Source organism: Tachypleus tridentatus, chromosome 13 (genome assembly GCF_004210375.1).
Source record: "Tachypleus tridentatus isolate NWPU-2018 chromosome 13, ASM421037v1, whole genome shotgun sequence".
Taxonomy (NCBI): domain Eukaryota; kingdom Metazoa; phylum Arthropoda; class Merostomata; order Xiphosura; family Limulidae; genus Tachypleus; species Tachypleus tridentatus.
In genome coordinates, this window is record NC_134837.1 from 105,971,235 (window position 1) to 105,990,769 (window position 19,535).

General features: G+C 34.6%; 1 protein-coding gene across 5 annotated transcripts in view; it reads right to left on the reverse strand.

The window, feature by feature from the left end:
* Positions 1-15,292: 15,292 nt before the first annotated feature.
* The window catches only part of LOC143237576 (membrane-associated guanylate kinase, WW and PDZ domain-containing protein 1-like), a 46,917-nt gene continuing 42,674 nt past the window's right edge, over positions 15,293-19,535 (reverse strand). For 2 of the 5 annotated variants that reach the window (XM_076476994.1, XM_076476996.1), the window contains exons 18-20: positions 19,147-19,285; positions 17,850-18,007; positions 15,293-16,835 (exon numbers count right to left, since the gene is read on the reverse strand). In XM_076476994.1, the coding sequence (XP_076333109.1) occupies positions 17,850-18,007; positions 19,147-19,285 (297 nt within the window). In that variant the 3' untranslated portion in view covers positions 15,293-16,835. Of the gene's footprint in view, positions 16,876-17,849; positions 18,008-19,146; positions 19,286-19,535 lie in introns of those variants that run through there. The other 3 variants (XM_076476993.1, XM_076476995.1, XM_076476997.1) reach the window with 2 other exon arrangements.

Here is a 19,535-nt window from a genome sequence, read left to right on the forward strand (position 1 = left end):
TTCTTTTTGTTATCACATATCTTTCAAAGCTCAGCTTTAAGGATAGGCAAAATTAGTGACTGTCTACAGCGCCAAATTTGAATAAGTTCAAAACCTTATTTACTGCCTTCAGCTGATTAAACTAACACCAGTCGTGTTTTTGCACTCAAATTTTCAAACTTTTCTCAGATTAACGTTTAGTGTTTAATAAATTCTGATGAACACTGTCTTTCCTTACACACTGAAGAGCGGAAATGAAAGCTAAAGTATTGCTAAACATATTGGAAGAGCATAAAAAATTTAATTTTTTTATATTGACTGGGTAGTGCACTTAAAAGGTAGTTCGACTTTGGCTTCAAAGGTATATTCAAGCTAACTCACTATACCTATTTGTCTTTGCGTGAAAATGGTTTGTTTTTCTTTCATATTGTCCCTTTTAATTCATTTAGGCGCACCATGGCCAGGTGGTTGAGGCATTTGAGTCGTAATCCGAGGGTCTCGGGTTCGAATTCCCGTCACACCAAACATCCTCGCCCTTACAGCCGTGGGGGCATTAAAATGTTACGGTCAATCTCACTATTCGTTTATAAAAGAGTACCCCAAGAGTTGGCGGTGGATGGTGATGACTAGCTGCCTTCCCTCTAGTCTTACACTGCTAAATTACGAACGAAGAAAGCAGATAACCCGCGTGTAGCTTTGCGCGAATTTCAAAACAAGCCAAACCAGTAAGTAATACAAAACGGTTCGACATTTCGGTTTTCAATGTATGTATAGAATAAACAAGAATTGACATTTACTAAATGAACCATTAGAAATCTATTGATGCTCTTATCCTTCTATTTAATTTTTTGTATGTTTTACCACATTTTAATAGTTAAACCTACATGTACAGTTTAGTTATTCAATGTATGGTTTGCATTACAAATAAAACAGTCTGTATGAAATAAAACTTACATGTATGAAAAATATTCCATAACAAATAAACTGACCTTTAAGTTTACACTATTTTATTAGGTTGAGGAATAATTCGTGAGCGTTTTTTAATTAATTAATTCAAGCATTACATGCAAGACTATACAATACTTCAATGCATGAACACATTACACCCAAAACATTTATTATGATACTTTATTTCATGTAATACCTAGGTATATAGTATGCATTGTTGTAAACGAAATTGCAAGAAATTAAATGCGAAAAGCAAATGGTGTCGAAAACGCTCGATTTTGTCCACTTGACATTCCATTTAATGAGCTGAAAATGAAAGCAAAAATTAAAGACATATGAAAATCAAACACACCATCTATTAGAGCAAAAAATTATCTACCAAATGACATGAAATATTTTGCGAAAGCGTTTCATTTATGAATATATTTCGTTGTTAACTTGAAAAAAACGCTCACGAATTATTCCTCAACCCAATACATTGTTCTAATCATCAATAATAAAGATATTATAAGCGAGTGGAAATAACATCAGTGTCTAGCAATTTACAACAATAAAAATAGTAAATTCAATACTGAATAGAAATATGTAAAATAGCTGCAGTAAAAACAATATTCATAAAAGATTGTATTTACAGAGTGCCGATTTTTAACCTTTTCCCCAACAACACACAAAACACAGCTAAACCAGCCTACGCCCGTGCATTGTGACGACACTTAGGTCATTCAGAAATTAGTTTTCCGAGTCCTATAAAATATAAACTATTATAGAATGTTATACATCCTCGAGTGATTCAATTTCTACTTTTATAAAGGATGTCTGTAAAGAATGCTCACCCACTAATTAATATGAAATAAATGAAATGTAAGATTTTGTTTCAAATGTCAACAAAAATCCGCTAATGAAAAAGACGGCCCGGCATGGCCAGGTGGGTTAAGGCGTTCGACCCGTAATCTGAGGGTCGCGGGTCCGAAACCCCGTCACACCAAACATGCTCGCCATTTCAGCCGTGGACCAGCGTTAATAATGTGACGGTCAATCCCACTATTCGTTGGTAAAAAAGTAGCCCAAGAGTTGGCGGTGGGTGGTGATGACTAGCTGCCTTCCCTCTAGTTTTAGACAACTAAATTAAGGACAACTAGAGCAGATAGCCCTCGAGTAGCTTTGCGCGAAATTCAAAACACAGACAAAAACAGTCATACATGAAAAAGCAACAAATACTTCACCTTAGTTAACAATAGTTTAGTAATAATAGTAATATCCAATTTTTCGATTATATTGCCTGAAATTGAAAGAGTATCTGATGCAGGGATTTCAAGGATTATACACTGGAATTAGATTTATGATGAATAAGGCTTTGTATGACTTGTTCTAGCTGTGTGCTCATCTAAACTAGCAATTCAAATCAAATACACAAATAATCCGTCGTGAAAAGCTTATGCTGGTGCTAAAATTTGAGGAAGGGGAGGAGCTAGAATGTCGCTAAATTAAGTTTAATGTGATTGTTCCTATTCTGAAAATATTTTGACTCTATAAAAACTTTTAATACGACTGTCAACTTTTTGTGTGCAATAACTGTGCTGAGGGTTTTACTCTAACCTCAGTTCCGAAAATATCGACGTCTAACAAGATGACAACTACACGGTATGTACTTCACGTTATGCTGACATAGTGAATCACGTGACTTTGCAATTCTTGTTAAACATTGGTATACCGTCTTCACGGTTGACGGTGGATTAAAAACCAGTGTCACGTTACAACGAAAGTCATATAAACCAATGGTTCCCAACCTTTTTTATGCTCCGCACCCCTAAAAAAATTTAATATGTTTTCGCACCCCTCACAGTAATTATTTATTTAAGAATAAAGGTGAAGGTAGCCAAACAAATTTTTATAATTAGTTTTAATGATATATAAACAAAAACGAAACATTTGGAAAAGAAAAATATTACAACAAACTAAAAGATGCATAAACCCTACATGGGTTACAAAAAAATAAATTTTCATCCAAGCATGAAATGAAATTTTTTTGAATTTGAAATGCTCAAATGTTCATAAATTTAATGACTCTTTTGTTCCTGTTTATTTCTTACGAGTTTTTTTCAAAGCGTGGCACAATTTTTGAATATATAGGACAGTACCCTTAATATGAGGGCTGTTCAAAAAATACGCGGACTGTTTGAATTGCGCGGCTCCAGTTGGTTCCAGGGAAATTCGCTTGGTGTCGCTAGGTTCGCACAGATCAGCTGATTACGACGCCACTTCCCGATTGCAGATATCTTTATTTGTGTATTAGCTACGCGGTTTTAAGTGAAGTGCGATTTTTTCGTTTGACGGATTTCAGAATGAATGACCTGAAGGAGCAACGACTTGCTGTGAAATTTTGTGTTAAACTTGGAAAATCTGCGACTGAAACTTTTGCTATGCTTAACACGGCTTACGTTGATGTTGCTATGAAGCGTACGGCAAGTTTCAAGTGGCATGAACGTTTTAAGGATGGCCGACAGTCCATTGAAGATGATGAGCGTCCTGGACGTCCTTCCACGTCGACAAAATCAACACCCTGATGCGGGCAAATCGACGTCTGACTGTCAGGGAGCTTGCTGAAGAGTGTGGGATATCAGTTGGATCTTGTTACGAGATTTTGACCGAAAAATTGAAGATGCACCGCGTTGCTGCGAAATTCAGCTCTCAGAACTCGTATTTGGCCAAACACTCGATCACTGTTCTTCCCCACCCCCCCCACCCCTACTCACCTGACCTTGCTCCTTGCGATTTTTATTTGTTCCCCAAACTCAAAAGACCCTTGAAAGGAAGAAGATTTGAGACGATTCCCGAGATTAAGGCAAATGCGACGAAGGAGCTGGAGGACATTACAAAAGAAGCGTACCAGGACTGTTTCAACAAGTGGAAACACCGTTGGGATAAGTATGTGCGTTGGGGAGGAGAGTACTTTGAAGGGGTCCCAGACCTGTAACTTCTAAATAAAGTACATTTTGTTTTATGACGTCAGTCCGCGTATTTTTTGAACAGACCTCGTATAAGCAAAAAAAATAAAAAAACAGACTGAAATGTTATCTCGCACCCCTGGTTGGTAACCACTGATATAAACAGTCGGATCGTAGCCTACAGTCTGTATAACTCGACTCGTAATCTGAGGGTCGCGAGTTCGAATCCTTGTCACACTAAACATGCTCGCCCTTTCAGCCGTGGGGACGTTATAACGTGACAGTCAATCCCACTATTCGTTAGTAAAAGAGTAGTCCAAGAGTTAGCGGTGGGTGGTGATGACTAGCTGCCTTCCGTCTTGTTTCATACTGCAAAATTAGTGACCGCTAGCGCAGATAGCCCTCGTGTAGCTTTGCGAAAAATTCAAAACAAACTCGATTTGTATGTTTTGGAATTTCGCACAAAGCTACTCGAGGGCTATCTGTCCCTAATTTAGCAGTGTAAGACTTGAGGGAAGGCAGCTAGTCATCACCACCCACCGCCAACTGTTGGGCTACTCTTTTACCAACGAATAGTGGGATTGACCGTCACAATATAACGCCCCCACGCCTGGGAGAGCGAGCATGTTTGGCGCGACTCGGGCGCGAGCCCGCGATCTTCAGATTACGAAGCGCACGCCTTAACGCGCTAGGCCATGCCGGGCCATCAAAACAACCCAAACCAAACCAATTGCTTCTCTGATCCTTACCGGTATTTATATGCTTTGACTAATGTATTTTGCTGCATTAAAATATTATAAATACATATTACTGAATTCCAATCTGGTCGTTTTCATTCAGTATTCTTCTCTACACAAAATACTGCATACAGAGTGCGTCAGAACAGGAAAGAAAAACTAAACATAATATCGTCATTGCGCCTTTCATACTACAAGAAGGTGCCGATCCAGAAATTTAATTTATTGGGAGGGGTATCCTTATTGCTAGGACTAAAATTCATAAATATACACAGAGATACACATAAGGATGAATGAAACTTTTAGGCCCAATGCACTAAAAAGATTATGGTACCCCATATAGATGTAATTTAAAATAAAACAGCTTTATAAGTTTTATATTGATCAAGAGAGACCTGAATCAGGTGAGGATAAGCTATAAAAAGAAAACAAAAATGGGAAACAAGTGTGCAGTATAAGGAAGTCTAACAGAATTCTGATTTTTTTTTTTTTTCATGATGACTACTTCCATGCTTTATTTGAAATATCAAGTCTCAATTTATTTCAAAAAAACTTTGTTTTTTTGGGCGGTGCCCCTGCTTTACTGGTGCCCTAAAGCATTTGCTTAATTTGACTATTGAGTAATCCAGGACTGTACACACGCTGTTCAATGTTTACTATACACTTTCCATCTCACTATTCAGAGTATAAGAGTTCAACGGCAATATTTGTTCTTTTCATTTGTACAGAAATCGTATGATTCCTGTTGTTTGTTTGTTTTTTCCATCATTTGTTAATCTGGTTGCGTCATAACATTCACAGTATACATTAGTACAAGTACCATTCATTTCATTTCCATAATGTGATTAATCTGGACTCCAGGATTAATTTGATACTTTTCCATTTCTTATAATTATGCAATGATAAGTAGATTTTTAGGGTAAAAAACTTCATTTTTATAAAATTTCACGTAATTTTTTCAGCCTTACCAATTTGAAATATTTTTCTCGTTAAGTTAGACAATTTAATGTCTTCTTCAATACGAAAAATAACCACATTTATTTCAGAATAACTAATGCTCTCATTACAGAGAAAATGTCTTTGTCTTCAATATTGCAGCAATGTGTAACGTTCATATAAAATATTAGTTTAATTCGCATGTACGACCTACATGGGACAAGTGCTGATACAACAGATGTGTACGCTGAATGTATCGCTGTCTTAAAAATTAGTAATGAACTGGGATCTGGCATGAACCTATTGGCAATACATCAAAAATATGTATGTTCGTTAGATACCACAGGCTCCCCAGTGGCACCGCGGGATGTCTGCGGAATTCCAACGATAGAAACCGAATTTCGATATCTGTGATGTAACTTAGTGCTTAACTTTAAACAGATACCACGGCCAAAGTAGTCGTTGCTATCAAAGGAAGTTATTTTAAATTATATTCTAAATTATTTCACAAGAAAAATTAGTAACTTACTAGATCCACCCTTTTATTTTATATTTAATCCTCTGTAACTGAACTTTTACATCGACTTTCATTTTCACGCTTCTAAGCACGCGACTTTCGATTCATCAGACTATATTGAGTGGCACGAATTTGTAAAAAATAACACCTCTATTTACGACACATTAGAAGGTTATTCATAAGCCTAGTTTGAAACGTTCTAAGATATTTCACGGTGAAGCGCAGCAACGTTTCTATTATTATCAGTAATACGCTTTGTCAACAATACAAAAGAAACTGGATGTAGAAGGCAGGTGTCTCGCGCTCACTACAGACTTAAAGACTTAGCAGTATATCATCCTTCAGAAGAAATGAAAAGGCTTTGATCGTTAATTCTCTAAAATCAATTGTAAACAATCAGGATCTCAATCCACTGAATTACAAATTACAAATTATCTTTGCCACGGGATTTTAACAACGGTAATTAGTGCTTATTTTGGTCTCCTCTTGTGAACAGCTAAATTACAGCTTATTCTGAGCTCTATTATAAACAGTAATGAACATAAAAACCTCTTATTTCTATCAACAGTTTAGAAATTCTTGATTTTGTCAAACCTTTTAAGACAACAGTAGAGGCCCGGCATGGCCAGGTGGGTTAAGGCGTTCGACACGTAATCTGAGGGTCGCGGGTTCGAATCCCCGTTGCACCAAACATGCTCGCCTTTTCAGCCGTGGGAGCGTTAAAAAGTGACGGTCAATCCTACTATTTGTTGGTAAAAGAGTAGCCCAAGAGTTGGCGGTGGGTGGTGATGACCAGTTCCCTTTCCTTTAGTCTTACACTGCTAAATTAAGGACGGCTAACACAGATATCCCTCGTGTAGCTTTCGCGAAATTCAAAATAGACTAAGCCAGAAACCTCATTTCCTGAGGCCCGGCATGGTCAGGTGATTAAGGAGCCCGACTCGTAATCTGAGGGTCGCGGGTCCGAATTCCAGTCCCACCAAACATGCTCGCCCTTTCAGCCGTGGGAGCGTTATCATATTACGGTCAATCCCCCTATTCGTTGGTAAAATAGTAGCCCAAGAGTTGGTGGTAATAACTAGCTGCCTTCCCTCTAGTCTTACACTGCTAAATTTGAATTTAGTAAATTTAGCAAAGCTACTTGAGGACTGTCTACACTAGCAATCTTCCTTCCCTCTGGTCTTACACTGCTAAATTTGAATTTAGTAAATTTAGCAAAGCTACTTGAGGACTGTCTACACTAGCAATCTTCCTTCCCTCTGGTCTTACACTGCTAAATTTGAATTTAGTAAATTTAGCAAAGCTACTTGAGGGCTGTCTACACTAGCGATCTTCCTTCCCTCTAGTCTTACACTGCTAAATTTGAATTTAGTAAATTTAGCAAAGCTACATGAGGACTGTCTACACTAGCGATCTTAATTTAGCGCTGATACACTAGAAAGAAGGCAGCTAGTCACGATCACACACCACTAACTTTTGGACTACTCTTTTACGAACAAATAATGGGATTGGCTGGAACACATAATACCCCATTATCGAAATAACAAAAGTTTTTGGTGAAAGATTACTGAATCCTAAACGTCTGTACATGCAAAGTTTCGCTAGCTTTTCTCATAAAACGCAAGAAGAAGTAAAAAAGATAGATTCCAATGTTCTTAAATAATTCATTTGAATTGCATAATGTGATCTGCAAAAAGAAGTGCCACTACAACTCACCAGTGGCGTAGCTAGGGGGCGCAAGGGGGGACATTTGTCCCCGGGCGCAGCATCGGGGATGTGGGGGGACAAATTAATGTTACATAATTAGGAAAATTGTGTAACGAGGGGGCGCGAAAACTGACTTTGTCCCCGGGCGCTGAAAACCCTAACTACGCCTCTGCAACTCACCAGATACACCAAACAAATATCACAAAGCATCACACCAAAGTTTCGTTTATAAACATTGCTCAAAATCTCAGAAAATTAGAAATGTTGCGCTCGTTTAGTCATTTTTTGTCAGAGAAAGCTGTCTATAATGTTGATCATGTTATAAACCTCAAGAAGAAAGTTGATGCCCGCGTCTCAGTGATTCAACAGAGCAGCCAGCCCACTCCTCTACTTGACTATTTCATCTGACTTTCCGCAGGCCGTCAAATATATACTATTAGCCATGATAGCGTTATAATGTTACGGTCAATTCCAATATTAGTTGGTAAGAGTACCTCAAGACTTGGCGATGAGCGATCATGTCTCACACTGCTAAATTAGGGACAGCTAGCACAGGTGGTCCTCGTGTAGCTTTGCGCGACATTCAAAACAAACAAAACAATCGTTTAAAATCGACATAAACAGGACTGCTCATAATTTCAGTTGAGTATGAAACTGCACAAAAAGTGAGCTTGAAGCAGAAGAGTGCGTGATTCCGCTTCAATGAAAGCGAAAAAAGGACGAAACCTTCATGACTCTAGTAAGTACAACTGTTAACTCTTATTGTAAATGTTCGTTCGGGTTGATGTGTGTGTGCTTGTTTCTAATAGCAAAACCACATCGGACTATTTGCTGAGTCCACCGAGAGGAATCGAGCCCCTGATTTTAGCGTTGTAAATCCATAGATTTACCGCTGTACCAGCATGGGACCGTCCGGTTAATAAATATATTTTTGTAGTCTTAAAATTCACAAGTGAACGTAAAAATGAAGATTAGAGTAAAGTCTTGCATGAGTGACAAAATAACTAGTAAACCTGAAGTACACTTGAGTAACAAAATAACTAGTAAACCTGAAGTACACTTGAATGACAAAATAAATAGTAAACCTGAAGTACACTTGGGTGACAAAATAACTAGTAAACCTGAAGTACACTTGAATGACAAAATCACTGGTAAACCTGAAGTACACTTGAATAACAAAATAACTAGTAAACCTGAAGTACACTTGAATGACAAAATAAATAGTAAACCTGAAGTACACTTGGGTGACAAAATAACTAGCAAACCTGAAATACACTTGGGTGACAAAATAACTAGTAAACCTGAAGTACACTTTGGTGACAAAATAACTAGCAAACCTGAAGTACACTTGGGTGACAAAATAACTAGTAAACCTGAAGTACACTTGAGTGACAAAATAACTGGTAAACCTGAAGTGCACTTGAGTGACAAAATAACTAGTAAACCTGAAGTACACTTGGGTGACAAAATAACTAGTAAACCTGAAGTACACTTGGGTGACAAAATAACTAGTAAACCTGAAGTACACTTGGGTGACAAAATAACTAGCAAACCTGAAGTACACTTGAATGACAAAATAACTAGCAAACCTGAAGTACACTTGAGTGACATAATAACTAGCAAACCTAAAGTACACTTGAGTGACATAATAACTAGTCAACCTGAAGTACACTTGGGTGACAAAATAACTAGCAAACCTGAAATACACATGGGTGACAAAATAACTAGTAAACCTGAAATACACTTGAGTGACAAAATAACTAGTCAACCTGAAGTACACTTGAGTGACAAAATAACTAGTAAACCTGAAGTACACTTGAATGACAAAATAACTAGTAAACCTGAAGTACACTTGAATGACAAAATCACTGGTAAACCTGAAGTACACTTGAATGACAAAATCACTGGTAATAACTACACTTGAGTGACAAAATAACTAGTCAACCTGAAGTACACTTGAGTGACATAATAACTAGTTAACCTGAAGTACACTTGAATGACAAAATCACTGGTAAACCTGAAGTGCACTTGAGTGACAAAATAACTAGTAAACCTGAAGTACACTTGGGTGACAAAATAACTAGTAAACTTGAAGTACACTTGAATGACAAAATAACTAGCAAACCTAAAGTACACTTGAATGACAAAATAACTAGTAAACCTGAAGTACACTTGAATGACAAAATAACTGGTAAACCTGAAGTGCACTTGAGTGACAAAATAACTAGTCAACCTGAAGTACACTTGAGTGACAAAATAACTAGTAAACCTGAAGTACACTTGGGTGACAAAATAACTAGTAAACCTGAAGTACACTTGGGTGACAAAATAACTAGTAAACCTGAAGTACACTTGGATGACAAAATAACTAGCAAACCTAAAGTACACTTGAGTGACATAATAACTAGTTAACCTGAAGTACACTTGAGTGACAAAGTAACTAGTAAACCTGAAGTACACTTGGGTGACAAAATAACTAGTAAACCTGAAGTACACTTGGGTGACAAAATAACTAGTAAACCTGAAGTACACTTGAGTGACAAAATAACTAGTAAACCTGAAGTACACTTGAAGTACACTTGGGTGACAAAATAACTAGTAAACCTGAAGTACACTTGGGTGACAAAATAACTAGTAAACTTGAAGTACACTTGAATGACAAAATAACTAGCAAACCTAAAGTACACTTGAGTGACATAATAACTAGTTAACCTGAAGTACACTTGAGTGACAAAGTAACTAGTAAACCTGAAGTACACTTGGGTGACAAAATAACTAGTAAACCTGAAGTACACTTGGGTGACAAAATAACTAGTAAACTTGAAGTACACTTGAATGACAAAATAACTAGTAAACCTGAAGTACACTTGAATGACAAAATCACTGATAAACCTGAAGTACACTTGAGTGACAAAATAACTAGTAAACCTGAAGTACACTTGAATGACAAAATAACTAGTTAACCTGAAGTACACTTGAGTGACAAAGTAACTAGTAAACCTGAAGTACACTTGGGTGACAAAATAACTAGTAAACCTGAAGTACACTTGAATGACAAAATAACTAGTAAACCTGAAGTACACTTGAATGACAAAATAACTAGCAAACCTAAAGTGCACTTGAGTGACATAATAACTAGTCAACCTGAAGTACACATGGGTGACAAAATAACTAGTAAACCTGAAGTACACATGGGTGACAAAATAACTAGTAAACCTGAAATACACTTGAGTGACAAAATAACTAGTAAACCTGAAGTACACTTGAATGACAAAATAACTAGCAAACCTGAAGTACACTTGAATGACAAAATAACTAGCAAACCTAAAGTGCACTTGAGTGACAAAATAACTAGTAAACCTGAAATACACTTGAGTGACAAAATAACTAGTAAACCTGAAGTACACTTGAATGACAAAATAACTAGCAAACCTAAAGTACACTTGAGTGACAAAATAACTAGTAAACCTGAAGTACACTTGAATGACAAAATAACTAGTAAACCTGAAGTACACTTGAATGACAAAATAACTAGTAAACCTGAAGTACACTTGACTCCCCAACTTGTATTTTAGCCATCGTATACGTGACTCTGAATACTTAAAGAATACCCCTTCCCTCGATGAACGGTAAGGAAATATATAGTGAAGTTAAAATATAAATCTCTCAGTCCTTAAACCTACTTCATAACTGGTGACGGTTCGGTTGGAAAACTTGTATCTCAAATGTGTTTGGGTGCCTGTTACATATTAACGCTGTTCTAGGTTTCATAGCTCAGTCTCTCTATACAAAATTTAGATTTTGTGACTTGTTTGCATTCCTTTCATAATGCCAAATTTTGTAATTATGGAGTAGCGTGAAATGTTGTGTAGATCCCTCTTCACGTGGGTGTTTCTTTTCTATAAGCTTCGGTCACACAAAAAACGGGAAGTTGGAAGATGGTTTGCTTGCCTGATCTCTGGGTGAGTCAGGGTAAGTTTACGGACTTACAGCGTCCGGATTTCGACTCCCCCGCGGTCGATAGAGCACAGAGAGCCCAACGTAAGGCGTTAAAACAACTACTTGCCCGTTGTTACTTGCTGTTTTAGCAATGATAACTTTAAGTGTTTAACACTCCTACGAAAAGTGGGGCCTAATAGGCCTCAGAGCAACTTGAAAGGTTATTAATATTAGGCTAATAATTTTGTATTTAAATGAAATTGCCATTTAAATCCATTAATGAATGGATTAACGAGATTCCCACTGTCCCTATCTACTATCTAGCGAAACCACAGCCAGGGGAACGGGCTTGGAGAAATCAGGAATAGAAACGTCTTTTCGTAGGAGTGTTAAAACCGCTGTTACTTTTGCTTTATGAATATATCGCAACCGAACGAGGGGGTGGGGAGACCGCTCTTTGTAGAGGTCACCGCACTCTAATGCTACTTTAGGAACTGCCCTTTATAAGCTGACAACCTCGTACAAACTTCCCATCGTCGGTCTTTAATAACTTATCTCATTGTCTGGATATTTAAAACTTTCAGGTTGAATTTAGTGCTCTTCGTGACACATTTAGCATATTAAAAAAAAAAGTTTTAAAGCTATTTCGAAAATCTGCTCTCCTGTTTTAGTTAACACATTATTCATTCACATTTAGCCTAGTGGTTCGAGCACTCGCCTCTCAATCTGAGGTTCAAATCCCATTCCCGAACATGCTCATCTTTTCAACCGTGAAGATCTTATAATGTGTGGTCAATCCCACTATTCGTTAGTCAAACGTAGCTCAAGAGTGTGAGGGTGGGTAGTATTGACTAGTTGTATTCTCTCTACGCCATCACTTCAAAATTAGGGTCGGCTAGTAAAGACAGACAGTTCACATTCATTACCAAAGTGATATTTATGAAATATTTTGAGAACTTCTACATTATTATATTCAAAGTAAAACAGTCATTTGTACAGCCCTTGTACAGTGTAATAAGTCTTAACCTGATCACTCTTTTAACAAACTGACTTCTCAAATACTGTCGTCTCAATCTTTGAGAGAATTTCACGCGCTTCTATCGCTCTTACACTTATATAGAGCTTTCCCTACCTCTATAAGATATTTTACACTTTTATACAATTAACTGGAATGAGCTGACCTGGCGAAAAACTAATATATCACCACGAGCACCTAAAGACGCCGTTTCCTTGGTTACCTGCCAAAGCACACATTCTCCTCAACTGATAATGACATCTGATTCTATCCGCCGAATGTTCACACATGAAGTTTTCTGCTATACAGAACAAAAGTGAATTACAGATTCAAACATACTGGCAAGCGCAGTGTTTTATTTAAATTTCCCGTACAGTTGTGAAGCAAAGTAATTATAGAGCAAGTTCTCAAATACATACCCGGTGAATATTAATGAAAATTAGTATTTGTTCCGTTTGTAGAGTAATACTCTGAAAATATGATTTATAAGTTTAACTTTATATTTAAAGATATCAATAAGCAGCAAATATTTCTTATTTACTGTGAATAACATTAAATATATTAGCGGTAAATTTCAGCACTTTTTACGTTAAATATCGGGTTTTGATACCTGCAGTGGGCAAAGCACATATAGCCCATTGTGTTACTTTGTGCTTAACAGCAAACAAATAGAGAAACTGTACTGGTATAGTAAATACAATTGTTTATGGGCAATTGAGTTTCTTTTATCAAACTCAGTACTGTTTGGAGAAACAGAATTGACAAATTGGCATAAATATATATATATGTTTGAACATACTTAACTAATATTTTTATACTTTCATATTTTTAATTTATATGTAATATACATATGTATGTATTTTGATTTATAACCTAATAATCCAATGATATTCATTCACACATTTGTGACCAATATTCTAATTTATGCTTCTTACCTACACTAAAATAATTAATATCTACACAGCTATTTTACATATGTTTATAATTTATAGATACTGAAAGAAATTAATAACATTTAAGTCATATTATATTCTCTATAATAGATATTTCACTATTTGTTTGTCATGAAGCCAAAAAACCAACCTAGTGATGGGATTATTTTTGTATCTACAATGCAGCAGTGTAAAAACGTAATGGATTTAAATACAAAACTTGACAACCTGAGGGTTTCCAGAAGCTAACTGTAAGCCTTTGTCTACAAAAAATTAAGTCTGTGCTTTCTAAAAGATGTTTAACAAATTTTGCACAAAGTGACACAAGGGGTATCTGTGTATAGCTGTCCCTAAGTCTGAAGTATAAGACTGGAGAGAATACAGCTAGTCAACAGCACCAACCTTTAATACTTAGGTCACTCGTGCCTGACCAAATAGTAGGATTTGACTGTTCACTCTTATTGTACTCTCTTAACCCCAAAGTGAGAAGCACAGTTTTTCAGCAACAGCATGCAAACCGTGAACCCTTGGATTTACGATCCTGGCATGCAAACTGTTAGCCCATGTTTGCCCCTATTGTGAAAGAGCTGGAATTATCAGACTTATATTACTATAATACATGCACTTTTTTAAATAACATGACTATTGGCTATAGAGATACAGTAATGTCAATATTATAGGCGAACCTTAATTACTTGTAAACATTATCAAAACATATTTTGAGTAGAGCATTAGATACATAGCTACAGCGATATCAACATCAAAGGCACATCTTAATTATTGTAAAACAGTGTCATAACATTCTTTGAGTATATTTTTCAAGATAAAACACTACAACAAGCAAAGCTGTTGATCTTCTTGCTAAAAATACCTACATTACAGATTACAAAAACAAGTGGTATACATTTCAACTGATGCACCTTCTATATATCAATGACAGCAATGATATAACTTGATTGAGATATCCTCAAAGAAGCCACACAAATAACTAAAGCAGTAAAAGAAATAAGTTAATATATAACAGTAGAGACTGATTTTCTTTTAAAGTTTGTACTGATTATCCATTCCATTTATATTTCTTGGATACTGATTCACAGTATCTTTTTATAAATAAAAAGACTACCAGGCCTCTTAAGATTGGAAATCTTTCTATATATTTCAATATCTTATGACTTCCACCCCTCTGTGAGGAACACACATTATGCAAAATACAAATGTACTTATAAAAACATCATTCAAATATTTCATTATAAGAATGACATTACAAAGTCCCATTTTGAAATTACTATTATAATGTTTCCAAATTAGAAAATATTTTATATGCATCAGTATCAAACTGTTTCAAATGTCTATCATCATTGTTCTAATATTCCATTCTAAAAGTACTGTTTTTGCATCTTCAGTATAATTTTTATATTTCACTTATTTGCATTGTTTTATATAATGTCCAGTTATTAAAAATATATGAATAAAAGCATAAATTTATGGTTTTGAATAAATAAAATATTGTTCTTGACATTTAAAAGTTTTGTCCCAAACATATAATTATAAAAATAGATTTAAATATCTTATCATTACTTTTTAAACTGTAGAATGAATATAAAATTAATAAAAAAATTATATTTTAAAAAAGAAAACTTCAATACCATTTTTTTTTATTTTCAAGCAGTATGCAATAATCACTTGTTACAAAATGTCAAACACTTTGATAATCACTTATCTAATTTACTTAAAGTACAAACTAACTTGTTAGAAAACACACTGGTAGCTCAGCATTAAGTGTTTATAAAAATGCATTACCAATAAATCTTATTTACATAGTCTTTAAAAGACCTTTTAATTTGTTTTCACCTTGAAATACATTTTTAAAAAATGCTTTTAACTTTGTTAATTTATTTTTAACATTGACTACAAGAACAACATGCACAGTATTCTCACACCTACTTTTTTTTTTCTTAATTGGCATCAAAATTTTAACTTATTTAGAAGTATCTACACATCCACCACTGACAAAATAATGCAGCAAAACAGAAAATACAAAGCTAACATCAGTAATACAAAATGCTAGACAAACACTTATAGGTTTTCTATTTAGCATGGATTCATAACAGAAATAACATGATGAAAAGTTCACAGAAAACTCAGTCCAGAATATTTTTTAGTCTGTAGAAGAACAAAATACTTTTTTCAAAACTAAACATTGACTCAAATGAAATCTGAAAATTTGATGTTAATATAGATAAAAAGACCTTGTTTAATCTATGTTATATGTATGGTGTTTTCTGCTGTCTTTTACCCACTACAGTGAATCTATATTTTTTATAGGACTTGAAAACATCATACATAAAGCAAGTTTCCCATTACAAAAAATAAAGTTTTATTTTTAATTTATTTTGTTTAGTGTTGCTGATGAATTGTAGAATTCCTTGAAACAAGTATAAATGAGTGATAAGTGGTGAGTCAAATGACAGATTGAGTTTCACGTTCATTGCAGTCCAAACGAGTCTATTTCTGCCAAACAAAAAAGTAATGGAGTTTGACCAGTTATAAAAGTTAGTCTACTTTAGCATCCTGCAACCAATGAATGATAATTGTCTCACATGAAACATGCAAAGTAAAAACTGTACATATCAACAAAGAAGTAAAGTAATATTTTTATCCCTCCTGAAATCAGATACATACATAGATGTACCACATCAGCAAAGCCCATCAGAGAAATTTCATGCCCTGATGTTACACCTACCACCCATTTACTTCCTATCAGCCAAAGTTTTGGCACAATTCTTATCTCTTTCAAAGTTTATTTACTCAAATCTAATCCTACTGTTTTTACCTATGCTCCTTTCTCACCCCTTACACTATAACCACCTCTGCAAAATTAGCATTTAAAGTTGGCATAGCATAAAAGCTGTGAAAACAAATTTGCTAGGAAACATATCCTTGAAATATATATTAGTAAGCTGTAAAACATTATGATGAAAAATAGTTCAAGTCAATCAATTCTTCAATTATTATCAGATGCAGTGAGAGCCACAATTTGTTTTTCACCAGGTCTACCACAGTGTGTTTTTTGTGTGTCTGTCTTTCTTTCTTTTTTCTTTTCCTCTTCCTTCCCTTTCCAGGAGCCATCCCACCTCCGCTAACAGGCCTTGTACATCAACAGTGGTCATCCAGACAGCACTGAACATCCAAGTAGCAATAATTATCAAAAAAGTGAAAACTGTCAAAGAGAAATAAATATCTAAACAGCAGTAAACTACCAAGTATTAGCAATCATCCAAACAATAATAATAAAACATCAGAGAAGTAACAAGCATCCAAGATACAACAATCAAACATCAGAGAAGTAACAAGCATCTAAGATACAACAATGAAATATTCAAATAATAACAATCATCTAAACAGTACCAATGATGAAAAAGAAGTAACCACCTAAATATTAACAATAATCTAAACAACAATAATCAAACACTCAAGTAGTAATAGCCATTAAACAGTAATAATCATAAAATATAAGTTAACATCCAAGTAGTAACAATCATTCAAACAGGAATAATCATCAAAAAGAATTGGACATCCAAGTAGTAACTAACACCCAAAACATCATCACATAGAGGTGAACACTCATGTATAACAATTGTCTACACAATAATAAACAAACATCCAAGTGGTAATAATCATTCCACAGTAATAATTATCAAATATAAGTGAATATCCAAGTAAAAAATAATCAAAGAGTAATAATCATTAAATAGAAATGAATACACATATAATAATGACTATCCAATAGCAACAATAATCTAAGTAGTAATAATAATTGAAGCAACATTAATAATTTACGTAGCCAAATCAATCATTCAAATATTTATGTGTGTGGTATATATTATATCATTAACTAATGATGGTGTTGGCAGATTTCACAAACTTTTTAATGTTTTTAATATTCCCATGATGACAAAAGCACTCAGTTATACACCAAATGTATAATATTATTTCACACTAACAATCTTCATGATTAACACTATTTCACACCAAATGTGATTATCTTTAATCTGGTGAATACAACCTTTTTTATATTTATTTGGCTGTGTTACCCATACACTGCAACTTCTGGCAACTAATGAAACAAGTTAATCAGGTTATTATTATGTAACAATTGCTTCTCCAAGAAAAAATTAACTTATCGACAATTACTCATGAATAGACATCATAATTCCACAGGTCCACATTTCTCATGGTGCCACCTGATTGGGAAGGTCCTCGAGGGGAGCTTTGACTAATTGGTCCATTAAATATTGTAGACAGTGATGGCACTGCTGAAGCAGAGATATTCAGTGGACTTGACTGGTCAACTAAAATCCATAATAAAAAGTTAAATATACTAAAGCATTAGCCATCTACTATAAAACAAATAAAGAAAACTGGAACTGAAACTTTTTAACATGTGATCACATAAATAAATGGCACACATAATAAATATACAATAATATTCTATCCTTTTATTATATGAAGAAAAACACCATGAAAGACTTTTCCCACTGAGAAACTGATAGAATGGAAAAAGAGAGAAAGTTTGTGCATGACAAAAAGAATCAACCCTATTCTTAAATATTTATTTTATAACTTTCACTTAAATAGACTGAAATTTCTAAACAGCATCTTAGCTGACTAGATGAAAGTCAGAGAACTTAACTCTTACACTTATTGCAACTTTCTAGTTCCTGCAAATTAAGTCAGGAAAATATCTGCAGAATCTACAGTTTTTTAAAATGTAAACAAATCTCTCTCAAAACTTCAGTTTCTTCACACACTAAAACAGCAAAATCTCTTACAAACTACATTAAACCAAAAAATATCTAAAAAAATCTTCAGTTTGTCAACATCACAAGTCCTTTTTAAAAACTTCAGTTTTTCTACAATAAAACAAAATATCCCTCAAAAGTTTTACTTTTTCTAATAGAAACCACAAAATATCTCACAGAAACTATAGCTTCTCTAAATTAAAAAAAAGTCTTTCAAAAATGTTTCATCATTGAAAGCCTTGCATTTTCACATCCATTTCATTATTACAGTTGCTACTATAAATACAATCTCATACATGCTAATTTTTAAAACTACTTCAGCAATTCTTTAGTTTAAAGATAAAATAGGTAAAATAAGTCCTGGAATATTACTTCTTTATAACTTCCACCACTTATTAAACATTGCCTAATAATCTAAATTAGAGGTACTTTTAAACTGTAGTACAAATATGTATGCATATTTAGCAATCAGTCCCTTGCACAAACTTAACAGTAAATGCCCAAGCCTTTACAAAAGTTAGGTAAACAAATATTTTTGGAAAATAATGACAAACAGCCCTTGCTACAAACTTTAAAGTAAATTCTGAAGCCTCTATAGAACTGTATGTAAACAAAGGTTTATGGAAAATAAAATATCAGAAGATAACTACTTGAATTCACACAGAAAGATCCAATACCAGTATACATACCAAACTCACATGACAGATTCCCTCCCCTCTTAACTAATAATCTCACACTGTTACTACTCTGTCTAATAAGTTCTGTTGCTTCTCCATGGGTCATGTTCTTCGTGTTTATTCCATTAATTTCAGTTAACTGATCACCAACCTGAAAGAAAAAAATTTAAGTTGTCATTCAACATTGATATAACATTAGCATAACTAGTGTGAATGATGCATTTCTTCATCTAATAGCATAAGTAATGCTCATTTATAACATCAGTTGTTTTCTAGGTTTCAAGTTTATCTCTGACTGCTAAGTGTAAAAGAATAAACTAACAAATTTAAAAATAAAACCTCAGTTTTAACTTTGAAAAATGTTAAGTTCGCCCTGAGTTTGTTTAATGTTTTTAATTGTA